The sequence below is a fragment of the Aotus nancymaae genome, unplaced genomic scaffold (genome assembly GCF_030222135.1).
Source record: "Aotus nancymaae isolate 86718 unplaced genomic scaffold, 86718_ANA_hifiasm-v0.15.2.pri h1tg000049l, whole genome shotgun sequence".
Lineage (NCBI taxonomy): Eukaryota > Metazoa > Chordata > Mammalia > Primates > Aotidae > Aotus > Aotus nancymaae.
In genome coordinates, this window is record NW_026988463.1 from 29594067 (window position 1) to 29612313 (window position 18247).

Here is an 18247-nt window from a genome sequence, read left to right on the forward strand (position 1 = left end):
AAAAGGTGGGTTTCAGAAACAAAAAATAATATCTAATTATATACTCCATTTGTTAAAAATTCTCATTTACCTTTTTCTTCCCCAACGTGAGTTTTGAAATTTTCTCAGGTGAGTTTCTTATGGCTTGGTGATTTCAAACAGAATTTTAAGGCTTAGCTTTCAGAATGCTAGCTAGGAAGGAAAAGAATAGGAAAAATCTCTCTTCCATTTTGGCTGTAGAAAATGAATACTTTCCACAAGAAAATGTGGTGGATAACTGGTGAGTTACACAGATTCATGAAAACATTAGGTCCTCTTCTTGCAGGGTACATTTGTGACAGTGACTATCTCTGTTCTCTATCCCGTTATCTTGATTTCTGAGTTTCATGCTAGATTTTATTAGATGAAACTTGGTACCCCCTAGAAGTGTTTTCATGTGACTAATTGTTTACTATATAATTTTAATTAAAATTATCCAATAATACATTTATTGTTTGAAATCAATAGATACTTATGCTTTTCTTATCGAGGTATGAAATGTAGACACCTTAAAATTTCTTCATCTTATGTTAATACTGTGTTTGAGTAACTTTCTGGATTGTACACACACTTAGTTTCAAAAGCCATGTGAATTACTCTGAGATGAAAATTAAAGCTTGAACCCAGTGACTCTGAGCTAAGAGTAATACTGAACCTGCACCAAGAGGTTATTAAAGGCCTAATTATTGCTTTCTGAGGAGCTTTGTGTGAGCTGTCTCAGCCTGCTCACCTCAGCCATGGAAGAAACCTTTATACTGAGAGAAGCTTCAGATCCCTGGAAAGCTGGGGGTCCACGGGCAAATGGAAGGGGACTGGGAGAGTCTTACTGAAAATGAAGTTGTTACTGTTTTGAGGTAGTTTCTAGATTTTGTAAAATAAAGCAGTTAGATTTAAGTAAAAAATAAAAATTGAATTCCCAAGGAATATTGCAACAGGAGGGAGTAGCAACCATAAGATCCATAAAGATTGCAAAATTTAGGCAGACAAGGGCTTTCTTTCATAGGGAGGAGCAAAGCTGATTAAAAAGAAGGTTCAAGGGGAATGGCAAATGGAGGGTGAATAATCAGATTTTAGGTCAGAGAGTGTTTTACCCTGAAGTCAGCATGTTCTTATGAGAAACATAAGATACATTTGTATGTTGGCCGAGACTGAGGGTAGCTCAAAGTCCAGGAGTCTGTGGAAAGGAGGTAAACTTGAGTAAAGTTTGATGAAGAAGTATTTTATTTTGATCACTGAAGACAAATTTGGCTGATTTTTTTTTTTTAATGGAAAAAAGAAAATGTGGAGAGCCTGTGTCTGGGTATGTGAAAGGTAAAAAAAAGACAATGCCATCTAAGTCATAGTGGGAAGGGTGTTTCTTTCCACCAACTGTTCCTGGAGAACTCATAGGCTGGAGAATTCTATTAATCACAGCTATTCACCTGGATTATCTATGTGGCTCATTCTGCCCATCTTTTTATTTGTTCTATACATTTCTTCCATTTGACTTGTCCTGGGTTGTATCTTTTATAATAAACTGGTAAAAGATACAATGTTTTGCTGAGTTCTGTGACATATACAGTAAGGATAATGTTGTGGGACCAAGTCCTGAATTAGAATCTGTGCTGACTCTGGGTGGTGTCAGAATTAAAATATCAGACAATGAGTTGGTGTTGGAGAATTGCTTGGTGTTCAGCGAACCTTACAGAATTGATTCCAAAAGGAAGATATCACAGAGGCCTGGCCTGGTCTGGCTTGGAGTGGAACTCTGGGTGTCTGGGAATGGGAGGCTCTACTCTCCTGCACACAGGATGTCACACTGCCCACTGTCTTGTGATTCCAGGTCTTCTCCCAGGGTGACAGATTATTGAAAACTTAGAGGAAGGGAATTCTGATAGCAGACCCCCTTTTCCCACAGCTGCCACCGCAGGATTTCTACCCACTCACCGACATACCCACTAGACATTGCTGTGTCTACAGCACTCCCAGGACTAGACACATTTAGGAATTACACCACAGCATTTTTGATCCTAGCGTTTCTTGCCAAAAACCTACTAAAGTATCTAGAAGTCTCCTGGCATATCCCCACCCCCAGACACTGAATCTGCAGCAGCAACCTGTTTTCTCTGCCAGCCTAGGGTTCTGGACCATCTGTTTATAGTCTCATCTGCCTGCATGGACACAGAAATAAACCAGAGTGCAGCTTCACCTGGGCCACTGTCTGTAGCACAAACTGTCTCTTCCACCTACATTACACTCTCTCCCACCCATGGATTTTTTTTCCTTTTAATGTTTATTTTTGGTTCAGGGGTTCATGTGCAGGTTTGGTATATAGGTACAACTGGGTCATGGGCTTTGACATGCTGATTATTTTGTCACTGAGGTACTAGAGCACCAAACAGGTGTTTTTCTCTGATCCTCTTTGTCCTCCCACCCTCCACCCTCCACCCTCTGCTAGACTTCAGTGTCTGTTCCCTTCTTTGTGCCCATGTGTTATTATTTAGCTCTCACTTTTAAATAATAAGAGGCATTTGGCTTTCTGTTTCTGCTTTAGTTTTCTAAGGCTAATGGCCTCCAGCTCCATCCAGGTTGATGCAAGGAACATAATCTTGCTATTTTTTATGACCACACAGTCTTCCATAATGTTTCTGTACATATTTTGTTTGTATTAAATCTTGTTTTATGTTATTTTACTTTTTTCAAAAAAGGTTCTCACTCTGTTGTCCAGACTGGAGTGCAGTGGCATCATCTTGGTTCACTGCAGCCTCAACCTCCTGGGCTCAGGTAATCTTTCTCCCTCAGCCTCCCAAGTAGCTATAAGTACAGGCACACACCACTATGCACAGCTAATATTTTGTTTTGCCTTTTTTGTAGAGATGGCATTTTGCCTTGTCTTTTAGGCTGGTTTTGAGCTCATAGACCCCGGCCATCCACCTGACTCGGCCTTTCAAAGTTCTGGGATTACAAGCAGAAGCCACTATGCCCATCTATACCACATTTTCTTTATTCAGTCTGCCGTTGCTAGGCATTTAGGTTGATTCCATGTTTTTGTGTGTTTATTTATTTTTTGAGATGAAATTTCACTCTTTTTTGCTCAAGCTAAAGTGCAATGTTGAGATCTCAGCTCACTGCAACTTCCGCCTTCTGGGTTCAAATCATTCTCCTGCCTTAGCCTCCTGAAAGTAGTTGGAATTACAGGAACACGCCACCACACCCAGCTATTTTTTTATATTTTTTAGTAGAAACGGGGTTTCACTATATTGGCCAGGCTAGTCTTGAACTCCTGACCTCAGGTGATCTGCCCACCTAGGCCTCCTAAAGTGCTGGGATTACAGGTGTGAGCCACCGCACCCAGCAGATTCCATGTCTTTGCTGTTTTGAATATTGCCACCATGGTCATGCATGTGCATGTGTCTTTTTATTTAATTATTTTATTTTTTTGAGATGGAGTTTTGCTCTTCTTGCCCAGGGTAAAGTGCAGTGGTGTGATCTTGGCTCACCGCAACCTCCGCCTCCCTAGTTCAAGCAATTCTCCAGCCTCAGCTTCCCAAGTAGCTGGGATTACAGGCCTGCACCACCATGCCCAGCTAATTTTGTATTTTTAGTAGAGATGGGGTTTCTCTATGTTGGTCAGGCTGGTCTTGAAGTCCTGACCTCAGGTGATCCTCTCATCTTGGCCTCCCAAAGTGCTGAGATTACAGGTGTGAACCACCTCACCCGACATATGTGTTTTTTGCAAAAAAAAAATTGTATTATGAAATTGTTAGATCAAATGATAATTTTGTTTTTAGTTCTATGAGGAATTACTACACTGGTTTTCACAGTGGTTGAACTAAACTCACACCAGCAGTGTATAAGCATTTTCTTTTTTTAACAACCTTGCCAGCATCTGTTAATTTTTGACTTTTTAATAATAGCAATTCTGACTGGTGTGAAATGGTATCTCATTGTGGTTTTTCCTTTCATTTCTCTGATAATCAGTGATGAACATTTAAAAAAATATACATGTTAGCCGCAGGTATGTCTTCTTTTGAGAAGCATTTGTTCATGTTTTTTTGCCTACTTTTTACTGAGGTTGTTTGCTTTTTTTCTTGTAAACTTGGTTAAGTTTTTTTAAAGATTCTGGATATTAGACCCTTGACAGAAACATAGTTTGCAATTTTTTTTTTTAATTCTGCAGGTTGTCTGTTTACTCTGTTGATAGTTTTCATTTCTATAAAGAAGCTTTTTTGTTTAATTAGGTCCCATTTGTCAATTTTTGCTTTTGTTGCAATTGCTTTGGTAACTTCATCATGAGATCTTTGCTAGTTTCTGTGTTTAGAATGGTATTTCCTAGATTATCTGTCAGTGTTTTTATTTATTTTTTACAACTTTAAGTTTTACATTTAAGTCTTTAATTTATTTTAAGTATTTTCTTGTATATAGTGTAAGGATGGAATCTGGTTTCAATCTTCTACATAGTACTAGCTAGTTATTTCAGCACCATTTATTAAATAGGAATTTCTTCCTAAATTCTTTTCTTCAGCTTTGTTAAAGGTCAGATGGTTTTAGGTGTGTGACATTATTTCTAGGCCTGTATTGTGTTGCATTGGTCTATGGGTCTATTTTTTGTTCATTTGTTTGTTTTTCATTGTGTTTTGTTGTGTTGTGTTGTGTTTCATTTCCAATACCATGTTGCTTTGGTTACTGTAACTCTGTAGTATAGTTTGAGGTTGGTAATGTAATGCCTTCAGTTTTATCCTTTTTGCTTAGGATTGCCTTGGTTATTTGTTTGTTGTTGTTGTTCCATATGAAATCTAAAATAGTTTGTTGTTGTTGTTACTGTTCTACTAAAAATGGTACCAGTGGTTTAACAGAAATAGCATTAAATCTGTAAATTTTGTTGGGTAGTGTGGCCATCTTAATAATATTAATCTTTTCTATTTATGAGCATAAAATGGTTTTCCATTTGTTTGTGTCATCTCTGACTTTTTGATTCAGTGTTTTATAATTCTTTTCAAAGAGATCTTTCACCTCCCTGGTTAGCTGTATTCCTAGAGATTGTGAATGAGATTTTTTTTTTAATTTGGCTTTTGATTTGGTTGTTGTTGATGTACAGGAATGCTACTGACTTTAGTACATCTATTTTGTATTTTGAAACTCTGCTAAAGATGCTTGTCAGTTTAAAGAGCTCTTCCACTGAGACTGTAGGATTTTCTAAATATAAAATCATGTCATCTGCAAACAGAGATAGTTTGACTTCCTCTCTTTCTGTTTGAATGTTTATATTTTTCCTCTTGCCTGATTGCTCTGGCTGGAACTTTGAATTCTATGTTAAATAAGAATGGTGAGAGAAGGCAGTTTTGTCTTCCTCCAGTTTTCAAGGAGAAATGCTTTCAGCTTGTTTTCATTCAGTATTTTGGTTTTGGGCTTGTCATAGATAACTCACTATTATGAAGTATGTAACTTCAACACATAGTTTGTTGAGGGCTTTTAACATAAAGATGTTAAATTTTATTGAAAGCTTTTTCTGCCTCTATTGAGATAATTTTGTGTTTTTTATGTTTAGTTCTGTTTACGTGATTTATAGCATTTATTAATTTGTATGTTGAACCAATCTTGCATCCCACGGATAAAACCTACTTGAACATAGTGGATTAGCTTTTTGATGTGCAGCTGGATTTGGTTTTCTCATATTTTGTTGAGGATTTTTTTAATCAATGTTTATCAAAGTTATTGGCCTCAAGTTTTCTATTTTTGTTTTATCTCTGCCAAGTTTTGGTATCAGAATGATGCTGTTCTTATGTAATGACTTGATGAGGAGTCCTTCTTTCTCAACTTACTTGAAATAGTTTTAGTAGAAATGGTACCAGGTCTTCTTTGTACATCTGGTAGAATTCAGCTGTGAATCTGCCTGGTCCGGGGCTTTTTGTATTTTTGGTTAGTAGGTTGTTTATTTACAAATGTAGTTTTGGAGCTTATTGGTCTATTCAGGGACTCATTTTTTTTTTTTTTTTTTTTTTAATCTTGGGAGGATGTATTTGTCTAGAAATTTATCCATTGTTTTCTGGATTTTCTAGTTTGTGTGCACAGAGGTGTTTATTGTAGACTTCAATGGTTATTTATATTTTTGTGGGGTCACTTATAATGACCCTTTTGCCATTTCAAGTCTGAATCTTTGTTCTTAATTAATCTAGCTAGTGATTTATTTAACTACAGTTTCAGTGGAAAAGCTCTTTAAACTGACAAGCATCTTTAGCAGAGTTTCAAAATACAAAATAGATGTACATTCTTTTATTGATGATGTTAAGTTTAAATTGAGATCTTTCTACCTTTTTGATGTGAACATTTAATGGTATAAATTTTCCTTTTGACACTGTCTTAGCTCTGTTGCAGAGATTCTGTTATGTTGTATCTTTATTCTCATATGTTTCAAAGAACTTCTTAGTTCCTGCCTCAATTTTATTATTTACCCAAAAGTCATTTAAGTGAAGGTTGTTTAATTTCCATGTAATTGTATAATATCAAGTGTTTTTTAAAATTGAATTATATTTTTATTAACCTGTTGTCTGTATGTGTGATTGGTATGATTTTTGGGATTTTTGAATTTGCTGAGAATTTTTTTATTTCTTATTGTGCGGTCAATTTTATTTTTTTGACATGAAGTCTCACTGTGTTACACAGGCTGGAGTGCAGTGATGTAATCTCAGCTCACTGCAAACTCAGCCTCCCAGGTTCTAGTGATTCTCCTGCCTCAGCCTCCTGTGTAGCTGAGATTGCAGGTGCCCAACACCACACCTGGCTCGTTTTTGTATTTTTAGTAAAGACAGGGTTTTACCATGTCAGTCAGGCTGGTCTCAAGCTTTTGACCTCAGGTGATCCACCTGCCTCAGCCTCCCAGTGTGCTGGCTTTACAGGCTTGAGCCACTATGCCCATCAGTGTGGCCTATTTTAGAGTATGTGCCACATGGTAATGAGAAGAGTGTATATTTTCCTGGTTTTAGATGGAGAGTTTTGTAGATGTATATTTAGACTATTTGGTCAAGTGTCGAGTTTAGGTCCTAATATATTTGTTAATTTTCTGTCTCAAAATTCTGTCTAATAGTGTCTATGGGATGTTGTAGGCTACCACTGTTATTGTGTCAGAATCTAAATCTCTTTATAGGACTCTAAGAACTTGCTTTATTCATGTGCAACCATGAACTTTTTATAACACTTTTTCTCTTCTGCTTTTTTAAATATGAAACATACTTCCAAGTGCACCATGTGCCCAGGGCTACTCCTTAGATGCCTGAATCCAGTATTAACTAAAATTCAGATGTCCTAGGGTTCAAAAACATGTCCAGAGACCTGGCTACTTTTGGAGAAAACATAAATGAGAAATAAATATCTTTATTCTCCTATCTAAAAATCAAGGAAAATATTTTGCTCATCTCTCTTAAAGCATTTAGATTATATGTAGGTTTGTTCTGTGCTTTTAGAAAATATGTGTAAGTAATTGTAACAGCTAAATGAACCTGTTCTCATTCTTATTGACTCAGGATTGTATTCATTTAGAACCTTAGAGTCATTGCTTTTTATTTTTGCTTTGGCAAAGGTTTATGTTTTCTATTTTTAGTCTTTTAAAGTAGACACAGATTTGTTTAGATTAAGGCTCCTTATAAGAGAACACAAAAGTTGAACACAAGGTCAGGATTAAATTTAGCATTACAGAATGATAAAGTCTAAAAGATGCTGATTAAGTTTGTTTGATAGAAAAGTGATTATCCAAGGTAATTATTGAATATTTGCAGGATGAAGTACTTACACTGCAAAAGCAGTTCAGTATATTAACTGAACAGTGGAGTCTGTAGCTGTACTTTGGCTTCTGTTTATTACTTTAGAACAATTAGCATAGTTATGTGTAGTGTTTCTAAACAACATGCATTTACATAAATTAATCAGTATTTTTAAAAATAGCATGAATATAAGGTCATGATATTATTTACTTTGAATATATATATATATATATATATATATTTTTTTTTTGAGGTGGAGTTTTGCTCTTGCTGCCTAGGCCTGACTGCAATGGCATGATCTCAACTCCCTGCAACCTCCACCTCAAGGATTCAAGTGATTCTTCTGCCTCAACTTCTTGAGTAGCTGGGTTTGCAGGTGCCTGCCACCATATCAGGCTAACTTTTTGTATTTTTAGTAGAGACAAGGTTTCACCATGTTGGCCAGGCTGGTCCAGAACACTTGACCTCAGGTGACCCACCTGCCTCAGCCTCCCAAAGTGCTGGGATTACTGGCATAAGCCACCATGCCTGGGCTGAATATATTTCTTAGTTATTTTAATATTGTCATTAATACTTTTGAAATATAAATTGTTTTAATTGAATTATGGTTAAAGACATTTTTTAAGAATCCTACATACATTATGACTACTACATTAAAATTATTTATACTTAGACATTTATATCTAGTATCCAGAGCATATTTACTACCAAATTGTTACAAGAGCTAATTAGTCTGACACACTTACTAATTTATCTAGTAGGAATAACTATAGGTAAGTGTAAGTTTAGTGTCTTTTATTTTACTAAATTTGAATGTTGCTATTACAGGACAAACAAGTGATTTGGCCACCCAAACACTATAATAGCTCTTTAGTTGCCTATGGTCCAAGCTCAAATATATTCTACTATACCAACAAAGTCAGAGTCCAAGTTTTTATCAAAATGGTGGAAATTGTCAAATGTATTCCAATATAGATTCCCCATTCAATGGCAGGAAATGAGAGAGCAACAGAGATAAAAGAGAAACTTACAAAATTCTGCTGAGAGTATGACCCCTTTCTTCATAGTGCTTATGTTTCTCATGCTGAGAGTAGCCATACACTTTTGGTGTTTAGAGATAAATTTCTTTTGGGAAAATATTTTCTGGCTGACTTAGTCTTGTATGTAATCTGAGGTTTTTCTTAAGATGCTTTTAACTTTTTTTTTTTCAATGTAATCTTGCTAGACTGAGAGCTGTTTTTTCTTTTTACAACTTTGGGTGTCTTTCAGAAGCCCTTTTAGTATCTCATGGCATCTGTGAATGAGGTACATGGTCACAGTGAGAGCTCTTGGATCTGTCTCTATCTAGACTCATGCTAGAAATCCAACAGTATTTTTTCTATGACACTATTATATATAGAAACTGAGGCTGAAATGCTGCTCCTGTTCCTATTATTTCAAAGCTACAGTTCTACCCAGGAGGACTGCAGGATCTCCTCCTATAGCTCAGGCTTCAGTCTCTAATGTGGCACTGGAATGCTGCTTTGGCAATTGATGTTCACATATGATGTGAGATGTCACTGTAAGCTCTGTGCTGTGAGCTGTGTTATGTGTTGGATGGTAGGAATCAAGAGAGGACACTAGCCACCAGGAGTGGGCAAGCAGGAGGGCCATAGCCTAGTGCTCAGGGAGTAGAGAGCCATTGCTTTAAAATGTAAAAAGCCAGAAAGGTAGCACCCTATTCAACCATTTATGTTGGAGAGTGAGCGTCTACCTTCAGCAGGCACCTGGCTTCAAATTGCAAAATTGCCTTCTGTCACAAAGATGTGAAAAGTTGATTTTGTCATTGAATATAAGTAATTAGCATACATGGATGACCACCTTAGTTACCAGGTGAATTTAGAATGAACTATGTGTGACATGGTGCTATAAATTCTACTTGTGGACTAATTATGGTGACCATTTTTCTGTCTTTGCAATCTCTTAAGCAGATTGACTTTGATATATGTCATATTCTAGTTTAATGGTATAATAAAATGGTTTTTTTCTTTTTTATTATTGTGGAGTTTCTCTGGGGCTGGAAAAAATTTTTCTCTTAATTATATTTTCCAAATACTGTCTAGAATCATCAGAAATGATATAAACATATAAGGTGCCAACCAAGCTTAACTCTAGCAAGGACTTTCCCCCTCTGCCTTCCAGTAAACTCATAATTGTGCTGCAGAGTGCATGCTGTTCCCTGAATATGCAGGCAGAATTGTGTCTCTGCATATTTTCTATCTGTAGTCTCCTACAGTCACTTCTATAGAGGCTAGATCAGATTTTTACAAATTTCACAGGGCAGCAATCAATCATATGACCTCTTTCAGTGACTGTTGTGTTTCAGACCTGAAACTGATTCACAAACCATGGGGCCAGCCCAGAAACCCAATCAGAGTAATGACATGTAGACATGAGAATCTTCACTTTCCCCTTCCTCCTCTTGCTAAAATGCATTTCTTCTTACTAAAATGTCCACAAAGGTGCAGGTAACATCTGTTACTATTTCAACAATCCAGGACCTAAACCTGAAGCTCCAAATTCTGAATCTTGAGATTTTGTGGGACAAAAACCTTTTATTTGAGAAATACGAATTCAGTTGTCAAACTCAGAGAGACATTAAGATGAGAGCACAGCTTTGTCTTTTTTTCACCTTTGAACTATATTCATCTCTTAAATCTGTTTGCTGTTGCCATTAATTAAATGACAATAGCTATAAATTAAACTACTAATGTCACACCAGACACTATAACCCATACCCTAAATCTTGACAATGTATATGCAATCAATAATTAATGTTATTTCTGTAAATAAATAAGAATGTTTGTATCAGTCCAATCTCTATCCTATTTTTACCTTTACAAATTCACTGGTAACTACTGCTAATTAAAGTGTAGATTCCAGGCAACTTGAATGTTTGCTTTCAAGTTACAGTCCTCATATTTGGCCCAAATACACTGTCTACTCATATTCATGTTGACTCAGCTTTTTTCTTTTAGGTAGACATATCACTTAGAATGTACTAGAGCAGCCTGTAAGAGGGGCTTTCTCATTTGATTGTACTCTACTTGCTGTAACATCCAAGAGTGCAGAGCCTGGTTGATCCCACCTACAATCTGCACGTAAGTTCTGGCCTCTGCCTGGTATTACAAAACAGGGCCAGATGTAGAATTAAAAATGTACTGAAAACCAACAAGAGGCCTTTTCTGCATTGTCTGATGTCAACATTGACACCTTAAAGTTTCTTTTTGAGAATGTGGCACTTTGAGCTTTTCAGCTCTTATCCAGTGACCTGATATAATTATGAGAGAGGCTCCAGGTGTAAACTGAATCTGATGGCAAAATCTGCAAGTGTAAAAAGGCATCTTAGGAGTGAGAGATCAAGACCACAGTGTACCCAGAGCATACTCACAACACACCTACCTGTAAAATGTGATGCTGTAGTGCAATATTCTTCTCTTTTCTCTTACCCAAGAGGTAGCTAGTCAGGACAAGGTGATTCAGGATCTAAAGTTACACCAGGGCAGTTCTATTTTCTATTTAGAATAAGCCTGAGTTTCCTTTGCCTGGCTTACCATGGAGCCATCAGCCCAGGCTCACTGGAAGCCCTCTCACAATCACCTGGGTGTTGTTGAGAAATCTGAGGATGTCCAGAGCAGAACTGTGTCAGTCAGACAAGAGTGTTTAATTCTCCTGTCTCAGTGTAAGAGAAATGAGTCAGCCTGTGTTTGTTCCTCCCCTCATACAAAGGATGTCTTTAGTATCCAGATGAAAGTTTCTCCAGTTTCCTGGTACTTGGGTGAAAAACAAGGTCTGGAGACTCAAACAGATAAAGTATTTTTTATTTTTTGTGGCCATTCAGAAAATATTTGAAGCAGTTATGGTTTTTACCATCCAGGAACTTTTAGTATAGACTAGCGACAAGATACATTGTTGGATTAAGAATCACACGGTCGGGGCCAAGTGTGGTGGCTCAAACCTGTAATCCCAGCACTTTGGGATGCTGAGGAGGATGGATCAGGTGGTCAGGAGTTCAAGACCAGCCTGGCCAAGATGGTAAAACCCCATCTCTTCTAAAAATACAAAATTCAGCCAAGTGTGGTGGCAGGTGCCTGTAATCCCAGCTACTCAGGAGGTTGAGGCAGGGAATTGTTTGAATTCAGGAGGCAGAAGTTTCAGTAAGCTGAGATCACATCACTGCATTCCAGTCTGGGTGACAGAGCAAGACTCCATCTCGAAAAAGGGAGAAAAAAAGAATCATATGGTTGGTGCAATAAATAGATGTGTGCAAAAAACCTTAGGCTTTACTTGGGCTACTTTATGTTTTTGCAACTTCTGATGTCATCATCTTAAGAGATATTTAGGGAAAGAATAGTTATTATTACTTTTTGTATTTATTTTACCTTGTAGAAATACATATTTATCCTCTTAGAAATTACCTTGGAAAATCTTAAGAGATTTGTCTTAATTGCTTATTAGTACATGTTATAAAATTGAAAACACAGTGGCTAAAAAAGATTAAAATTACACAAACTCTGGCATTGAAGTTTCTCCTAGGTAAACTTAGAAAAAACAGAACTGGAGATGCCCCCCAGAGGCATAGAGCACAGAATTCTACATAGGGTACTCTCCCTCACCCAGTTCTGTTCAGATTAACCTTATTTGGGGGCTTCATTTAGATCTGGCCCCACCTTGGAGTCTTGCCTCAGAGAACTGATTAGAGAAAATCAGAGTTTTGTGTGGTGAATCCTGGTACCCTTCCTTCCTTCTTTCCTTCCTTCCTTCCTTCCTTCCCTCCCTCCCTCCCTCCTTACTTCCTTCCTTCCTCTCTCTTTCTTTCTTCTTCTTTTTTTCTGATAGACTCTTGCTCTGTAGCCCAGGCTGGAGTGCAGTGGTGTGATCTCAGCTCCCTACAACCTCTGTCTCCCATGTTCAAGAGATTCTTCTGCCTCCGCCTCCCTAGCACTGGTGTACCCACACAAAGCTAATTTTTGTATTTTTAGTAGAGATGGGGTTTACTGTGTTGGCCAGGCTGGTCTCAAATTTCTGACCTTGTAATCCTCCTCCCAAAGTGCTTGGATTGCAGGTGTGAGTCACTGCGCCTGGCTGAATCCTGCTACCTTTCTAGAGCTGTTGTGCACAATTTCCTGAAACACAAAAGGAGATAAATGGAAAAAATCAAGTATGTATGTTGTCTTAATTTTTAAATTTTCTATTATAACCAGTGCTTGCAGAGACTTTCCATCTAGCAACTTGTTTTCTATTCCTTCAGATCCAGTAGTTGTTAAAGCAGTAACAAGAAAATAAACATAAATGCAATAATGATTTCTCTAAACTACATTAACCTCTTCTGTATCCCTCTCATCTGACTATATTTAGCTTTTATTCTATACATTTTTTAAACAACCAATGATAGAGAAACAGAAAAGTAAATAAAAATGCTGGGCCCTTTATCTAAATAAGGGGAATTATTAGACACAGTACCAACCCCAGTGTGTTATGAAGATTAAATCTCATAATATGTTATTCCCAGCACAGTTCTTTGTAACATACTCTTGATCACATAGTACTTGCTTAATAAACATTGCATTAATACCTGTGTACATGCTGTTTTCCAAATGCAGACTTACTACTTTCTCCTAAAGATTCAGCAAATAATATGATATTGTAGGGTGGAGATTGATTGTCTTCATTTGTACCAAAATTATTTGTGTTGTGACAAGAGAGCTGAGTGTAAGGGATTCTGTGCTGTGCCTGTTTTCTCAAACTAATTCTAATGATGAGCACAGGGGGAGCAACATCAGCACTGACAGTGGACTTGGTTAAAACACACACTTATGGACCCTTTGCAAACCTCCGAAATCACATTACCTAGAGTGGGGCCAAAATTACCAAGAGATGTATAAGGTCATTCAAACTTGAGAGGTAATTCTTAGCTAAGCAATTATCAGCCCAGGCTTCTAATTAGAATTACATGGCCAATTTGCAGAAATCTCTTTACTTGTGTTTATGGGTGAGAGAAACTGGGAAAAAACAGGTTCTTTCATTTACTGGATGTTTGACAAAATATTCTTATTAGGCCAAAAACAGTTACATTACTGGACTTAATAGAAATTCAGAAATCAGTCTTTATTTCTAATCTTCTGAAGAAAATAATCTGCAAGACCAGATCTCCAGTTCATTGTACACATTGAAATTTGAGGGGTATCTTCTAACTCAATATGTCTTTTCCATCTGAAAAATATACACAACTCATTTTGTTTGTTGCAAATGCAGCACTTAAAAATGTGCATTTGTGTTTATGCCCTAAATTTTATACTTTGTAATCCAGAAAACTATTATATATACGATGATGTCATGGATTATGCCACTCTCTTTACTCAGAGTTAGAGAATGAATTAGAATATATTTCTGTGTTGAGAACTATTTTATAAATCAGTCCTATAAGTTTAGAAGCACTTCTTTTTACTCTCATTTCATCTTGAGTCAAATTTAAAATTCTGCCCATGGCTGCTTGATAAATATATGTGTGTATATGTGTGTGTGTGTTTATCAGGGACCATTGACATTTATGGATGTGGCCATAGAATTCTCTCTGGAAGAGTGGCAATGCCTGGACACTGAACAACAGAATTTATACAGAGATGTGATGCTAGAGAACTACAGAAACCTGGTCTTCCTTGGTGAGAATAATTTCAATAGCCATTCATAATATACCCTAAATATTTTATTCTATTTTATTTGTAAAATGTTTTTGGTAATTTTTGCTTGGTATAAATAAGTTTAAGATTCCTCTTTTGCAAAAAATTTTGAAAATTTGTTTAGAGAGGAATATCTTCAAGATGTTTCATGTTGATCTGAATTTTTCACATTCCTGAGCTGATCTGTATTTTTTACTGTAGATTATTGGTAATGACAGAAAGTTGGTGGCTTAAAGTATTGTTTCCTGTACCTTAAAATCTAATTACCACCACCAGTTTTTTTGTTTGTTTGTTTGTCTTGTTTTGTTTTTGAGATGGAATCTTTCTCTGTTCTCATGCTGGAGTGCAGTGGTGCAAGCTTGGCTCACTGCAGCTTCCACCTCCTGGGTTCAAGCAGTTCTCCTGCCTCATCCTCCTGAGTAGCTGGGATTACAGGCACACATCACAACCCCCAACTACTTTTTTTTTTTTTGTATTTTTAGTAGAGATGGGGTTCCACCATTTTGGCCAGGCTGGTCTCTAACTCCTGACCACAGGTGATCTACCTGGCTCAGTCTTTGATATTGCTGGGATTACAGGTGTGAGCCACTGTGCCTGGCCTTCCTCCACCAGTTTTTGATTCAGTAGTACTAGGTAGTGAAATTAAGAACATACAAATTTAGGCCAGGCACAGTGGCTCATGCCTGTAATCCCAGAACCTTTGGAGGTGCTTGGATTCACTCACCTGAGGTCAGAAGCTTGAGACCAGCCTGATCAACATGTAGAAATCCCATCTCTACTAAAGTTACAAAATAATAGCTGTGCATGGCAGTACATGCCTGTAATCCCAGTTACCCAAGAGGCTGAGCCAGGAGAATCACTTGAACCCAGGGATTGGAGGTTGCAGTAAGCCGAGATAGTGCCATTGCACTCCAGCCTGGGCAATAAGAGTAAAGTTTCATCTCAAAAACAAAAAAAAAATACAAATTAAAAATTTTTTAAATATTAAAAATTTTTGTTGTAAATTATTTTGGAATTAATTTACTAAGATATTCTATTATGTCATTCTTACTGAGCAAATTACTAGCTTGAGAATTGGAGAATATGAACAACATTCATGTTACTTTATTTATTTTTAATAAAACAGGTACTGCTTTCTCTAAGCCAGACCTGATCACCTATCCTGAGCAAGGAAAAGAGCCTTTGATGAAGAGACATGAGACTGTAGCCAAACCACCAGGTATGTGAGAATGAATGCGACAGATGAGAGGTCCAAAAGTCAAAGAGATAGTCCTTAAAATGTGATTTGGGAAGCTCTGTTCCAAAGGAAATAGTTTCTGGGATGCCTGAGGAGTTTGTATTTTGCTCTCACACAGAGGTACCTTGTGTCTTATGTTTTTAATTTTCCACAAAGATTCTGCTTTCTCTTTGGTGATCTTTTCAAGAGCCCAAAGTCCTCTTCATGAAGTATAAGAGACCACACAATCTGACTGCTTTTCCATTGTTTTGGGTGACACACACATATCTGCATAATTTTGTGAAATCTCTATGTTAAACTCTTGTTTTAAATTCTCTTTTAGCATCATGACTTAAATGTGTGAGTGGTAGTTTATGTCCCATCTTTGTTGCTGTTGTTCATTTTTCTACACAGTCCATCCACTTTTTATTACTATAGCCTTGAAATATAGTTTGAAATTATGAAGTATGATGTCCTTCTGCTTTGTTCTTTTTCCTCAAGACTGCTTTGACTATTCAAAATTTATTGTAGTTTCATGTAAATTTTATAATTGCATTTTTCATGACTAAGAAAAATACCACTGAAATTTTGATAAGGAGTTCAGAGAATCTATAGATTACTTTGGATAATATGGCACTTTAAAAATACTCTTTCATTCCATAGACATAAAAAAATTTAAATTTATTTGGGTCTCCTTTAATTTCTATTTAATTTTAATTTTATTACTTTTATTGCTATCTTGCAAATATTTTTTACATTTGCTTAATTTTTTTCTTAGAAACTTATTGTTTTAATACTATTCTAAACAGATTGTTTTTCTGTTATATCAGAGAGTTTAAGTGTATGGAAACATAACTTATAATTTAATTTTATCTTATTTTTCTAATTTAATGAGTATATTTATTAGTTTAGACAGGTTTTAATGTACTCTTTATAGTTTTATATATAAGACTATACAAGCTGGAAACAGCAACTTTTTACTTATTTGTCTTCATTTTCCATGTCTTTAAAAAACTTTTTGACTAATTCTTCTGCCACGTAGTTTCAATGCTGTGTTAAAATAGAAGCATTGACAATGGGCACAATATAGGTTTGCATTGGTGTCTGTGAATTTGAAGGAGCAAATACCTCTTCAAGTTTTTGTAAAATGGTTTTAGAAGGTAAAGATTTTCTTTTGCTAGGCCCCCTGGGTGATGGGATGCTCTCTGGGTTTGGTGGAGAAGGTTTGTAGTTTGGTTTGTCACAAGACTTCTGAGTCTATATCAGGGTCCATCTTTAGTTGGCTTGTGACAAAGAGCTTGGGTAGTTGTAATTTCCATTTTATTTTTAGACAGACTGAATATCCTTCAGGACTTTGATTTTTAGAGCAGACACTAAGGGAGGTGTCTGCAGTGGGCCTTATATCAGGATGTGGATCAGTATGGCTTTCACTGAATACCAGAGGATTCTTCTTTCTTTCTTTTCTTTTGAGACAGAGTCTCACTGTGTCACCCACACTGGAGTTCAGTGGCACAATCTTGGCTTACTGCAACCTCTGCCTCCCAGGTTTAAGCAATTCTCTGCCTCAGCCTCTGAGTAGCTGGGAATACAGGTGCCTGCCACCATGCCTGGCTAATTTTTGTAGCTTTAGTAAAGACAAGGTTTCACCACCTAGGCCAGGCTGGTCTTGAACTCATGACCTCATGATCCACCCACCACAGCCTCCCAAAGTGCTGAGATTACAAGAATAAGCCATGGCACCCAGCCCATAATAGGATTTTTCTAGGTCACTGTGTGGGTTTCTATGTAGTCATATCTGACCATGAACTGTGGTCCAGGAAGCTGAAACTGAGTCATTGAACATCTTCAGAGATCACAGTAAAGGCCAAGGTCTGCCAGTCTGCCTGCAGGTCTATTAATTTGTATATTCCTCCAGGCCTCTGGAGTGGAAGGCCTCTCCCAGATGGTTGCTGGGAGGAGTTTGGGATGGTTACAGATTAAGTTCACAATTCTCAGTGAGACCAAGTTGGGTGGACCATTCATTTCCTGGTCTTTAGCCAAGCAGAGGTCCTGTAGTTTGCTACATTAATGAAGGCCTGCCTTCTGAAAGGGACACTTCTCAATTTTGGGCTTTAGCAGAGTTTCAAAACTTCCTTCCTGGATCTCAAAGCTCTATTAAAGGCACTTACTTTTGAGATGGGGTCTTGCCACATAAATCAGCCTGGTCTTGAAATACTTTCCTGCAACAATTCTCCAACCTCAATGTACCATGTAGCTGTCATTATAGGGGTGAGCCATGATGTCTGACTCCAGTATGTAGGCATTTTTGTCAGGGTTGGCTGATAAATTTTCTTGCTCTGGGGGAATGAGAAAATAGAGCACCTGTTATTTTTCCATTTTACTGATGTTACTATCTCTATCGATTTCTACTTTCTACCTTCTCTTTCAAATTTGTCTGCCACATTAGATTCAGACATTTAGGACAATATGTTAGAATATACACGTTATGCATGTGTTACAGAATCTTTGAGGTGTCAGGTTTTTTTTCATGGAAACCCTCTGTGGCCAGTGGCCCCATT

The 18247-nt window shown here is 37.1% G+C and overlaps 1 protein-coding gene across 2 annotated transcripts in view; it reads left to right on the forward strand.

Annotated features, from left to right (window-relative positions):
- Positions 1-18247, forward strand: part of LOC110567470 (zinc finger protein 724-like) — a 47221-nt gene that overhangs the window by 2783 nt on the left and 26191 nt on the right. The window contains exons 2-3 of one of the 2 annotated variants that reach the window (XM_064362708.1): positions 14329-14455; positions 15600-15692. In XM_064362708.1, coding sequence (XP_064218778.1) covers positions 14329-14455; positions 15600-15692 — 220 coding nt within the window. Of the gene's footprint in view, positions 1-14129; positions 14456-15599; positions 15693-18247 lie in introns of those variants that run through there. The other variant, XM_064362707.1, reaches the window with a different exon arrangement.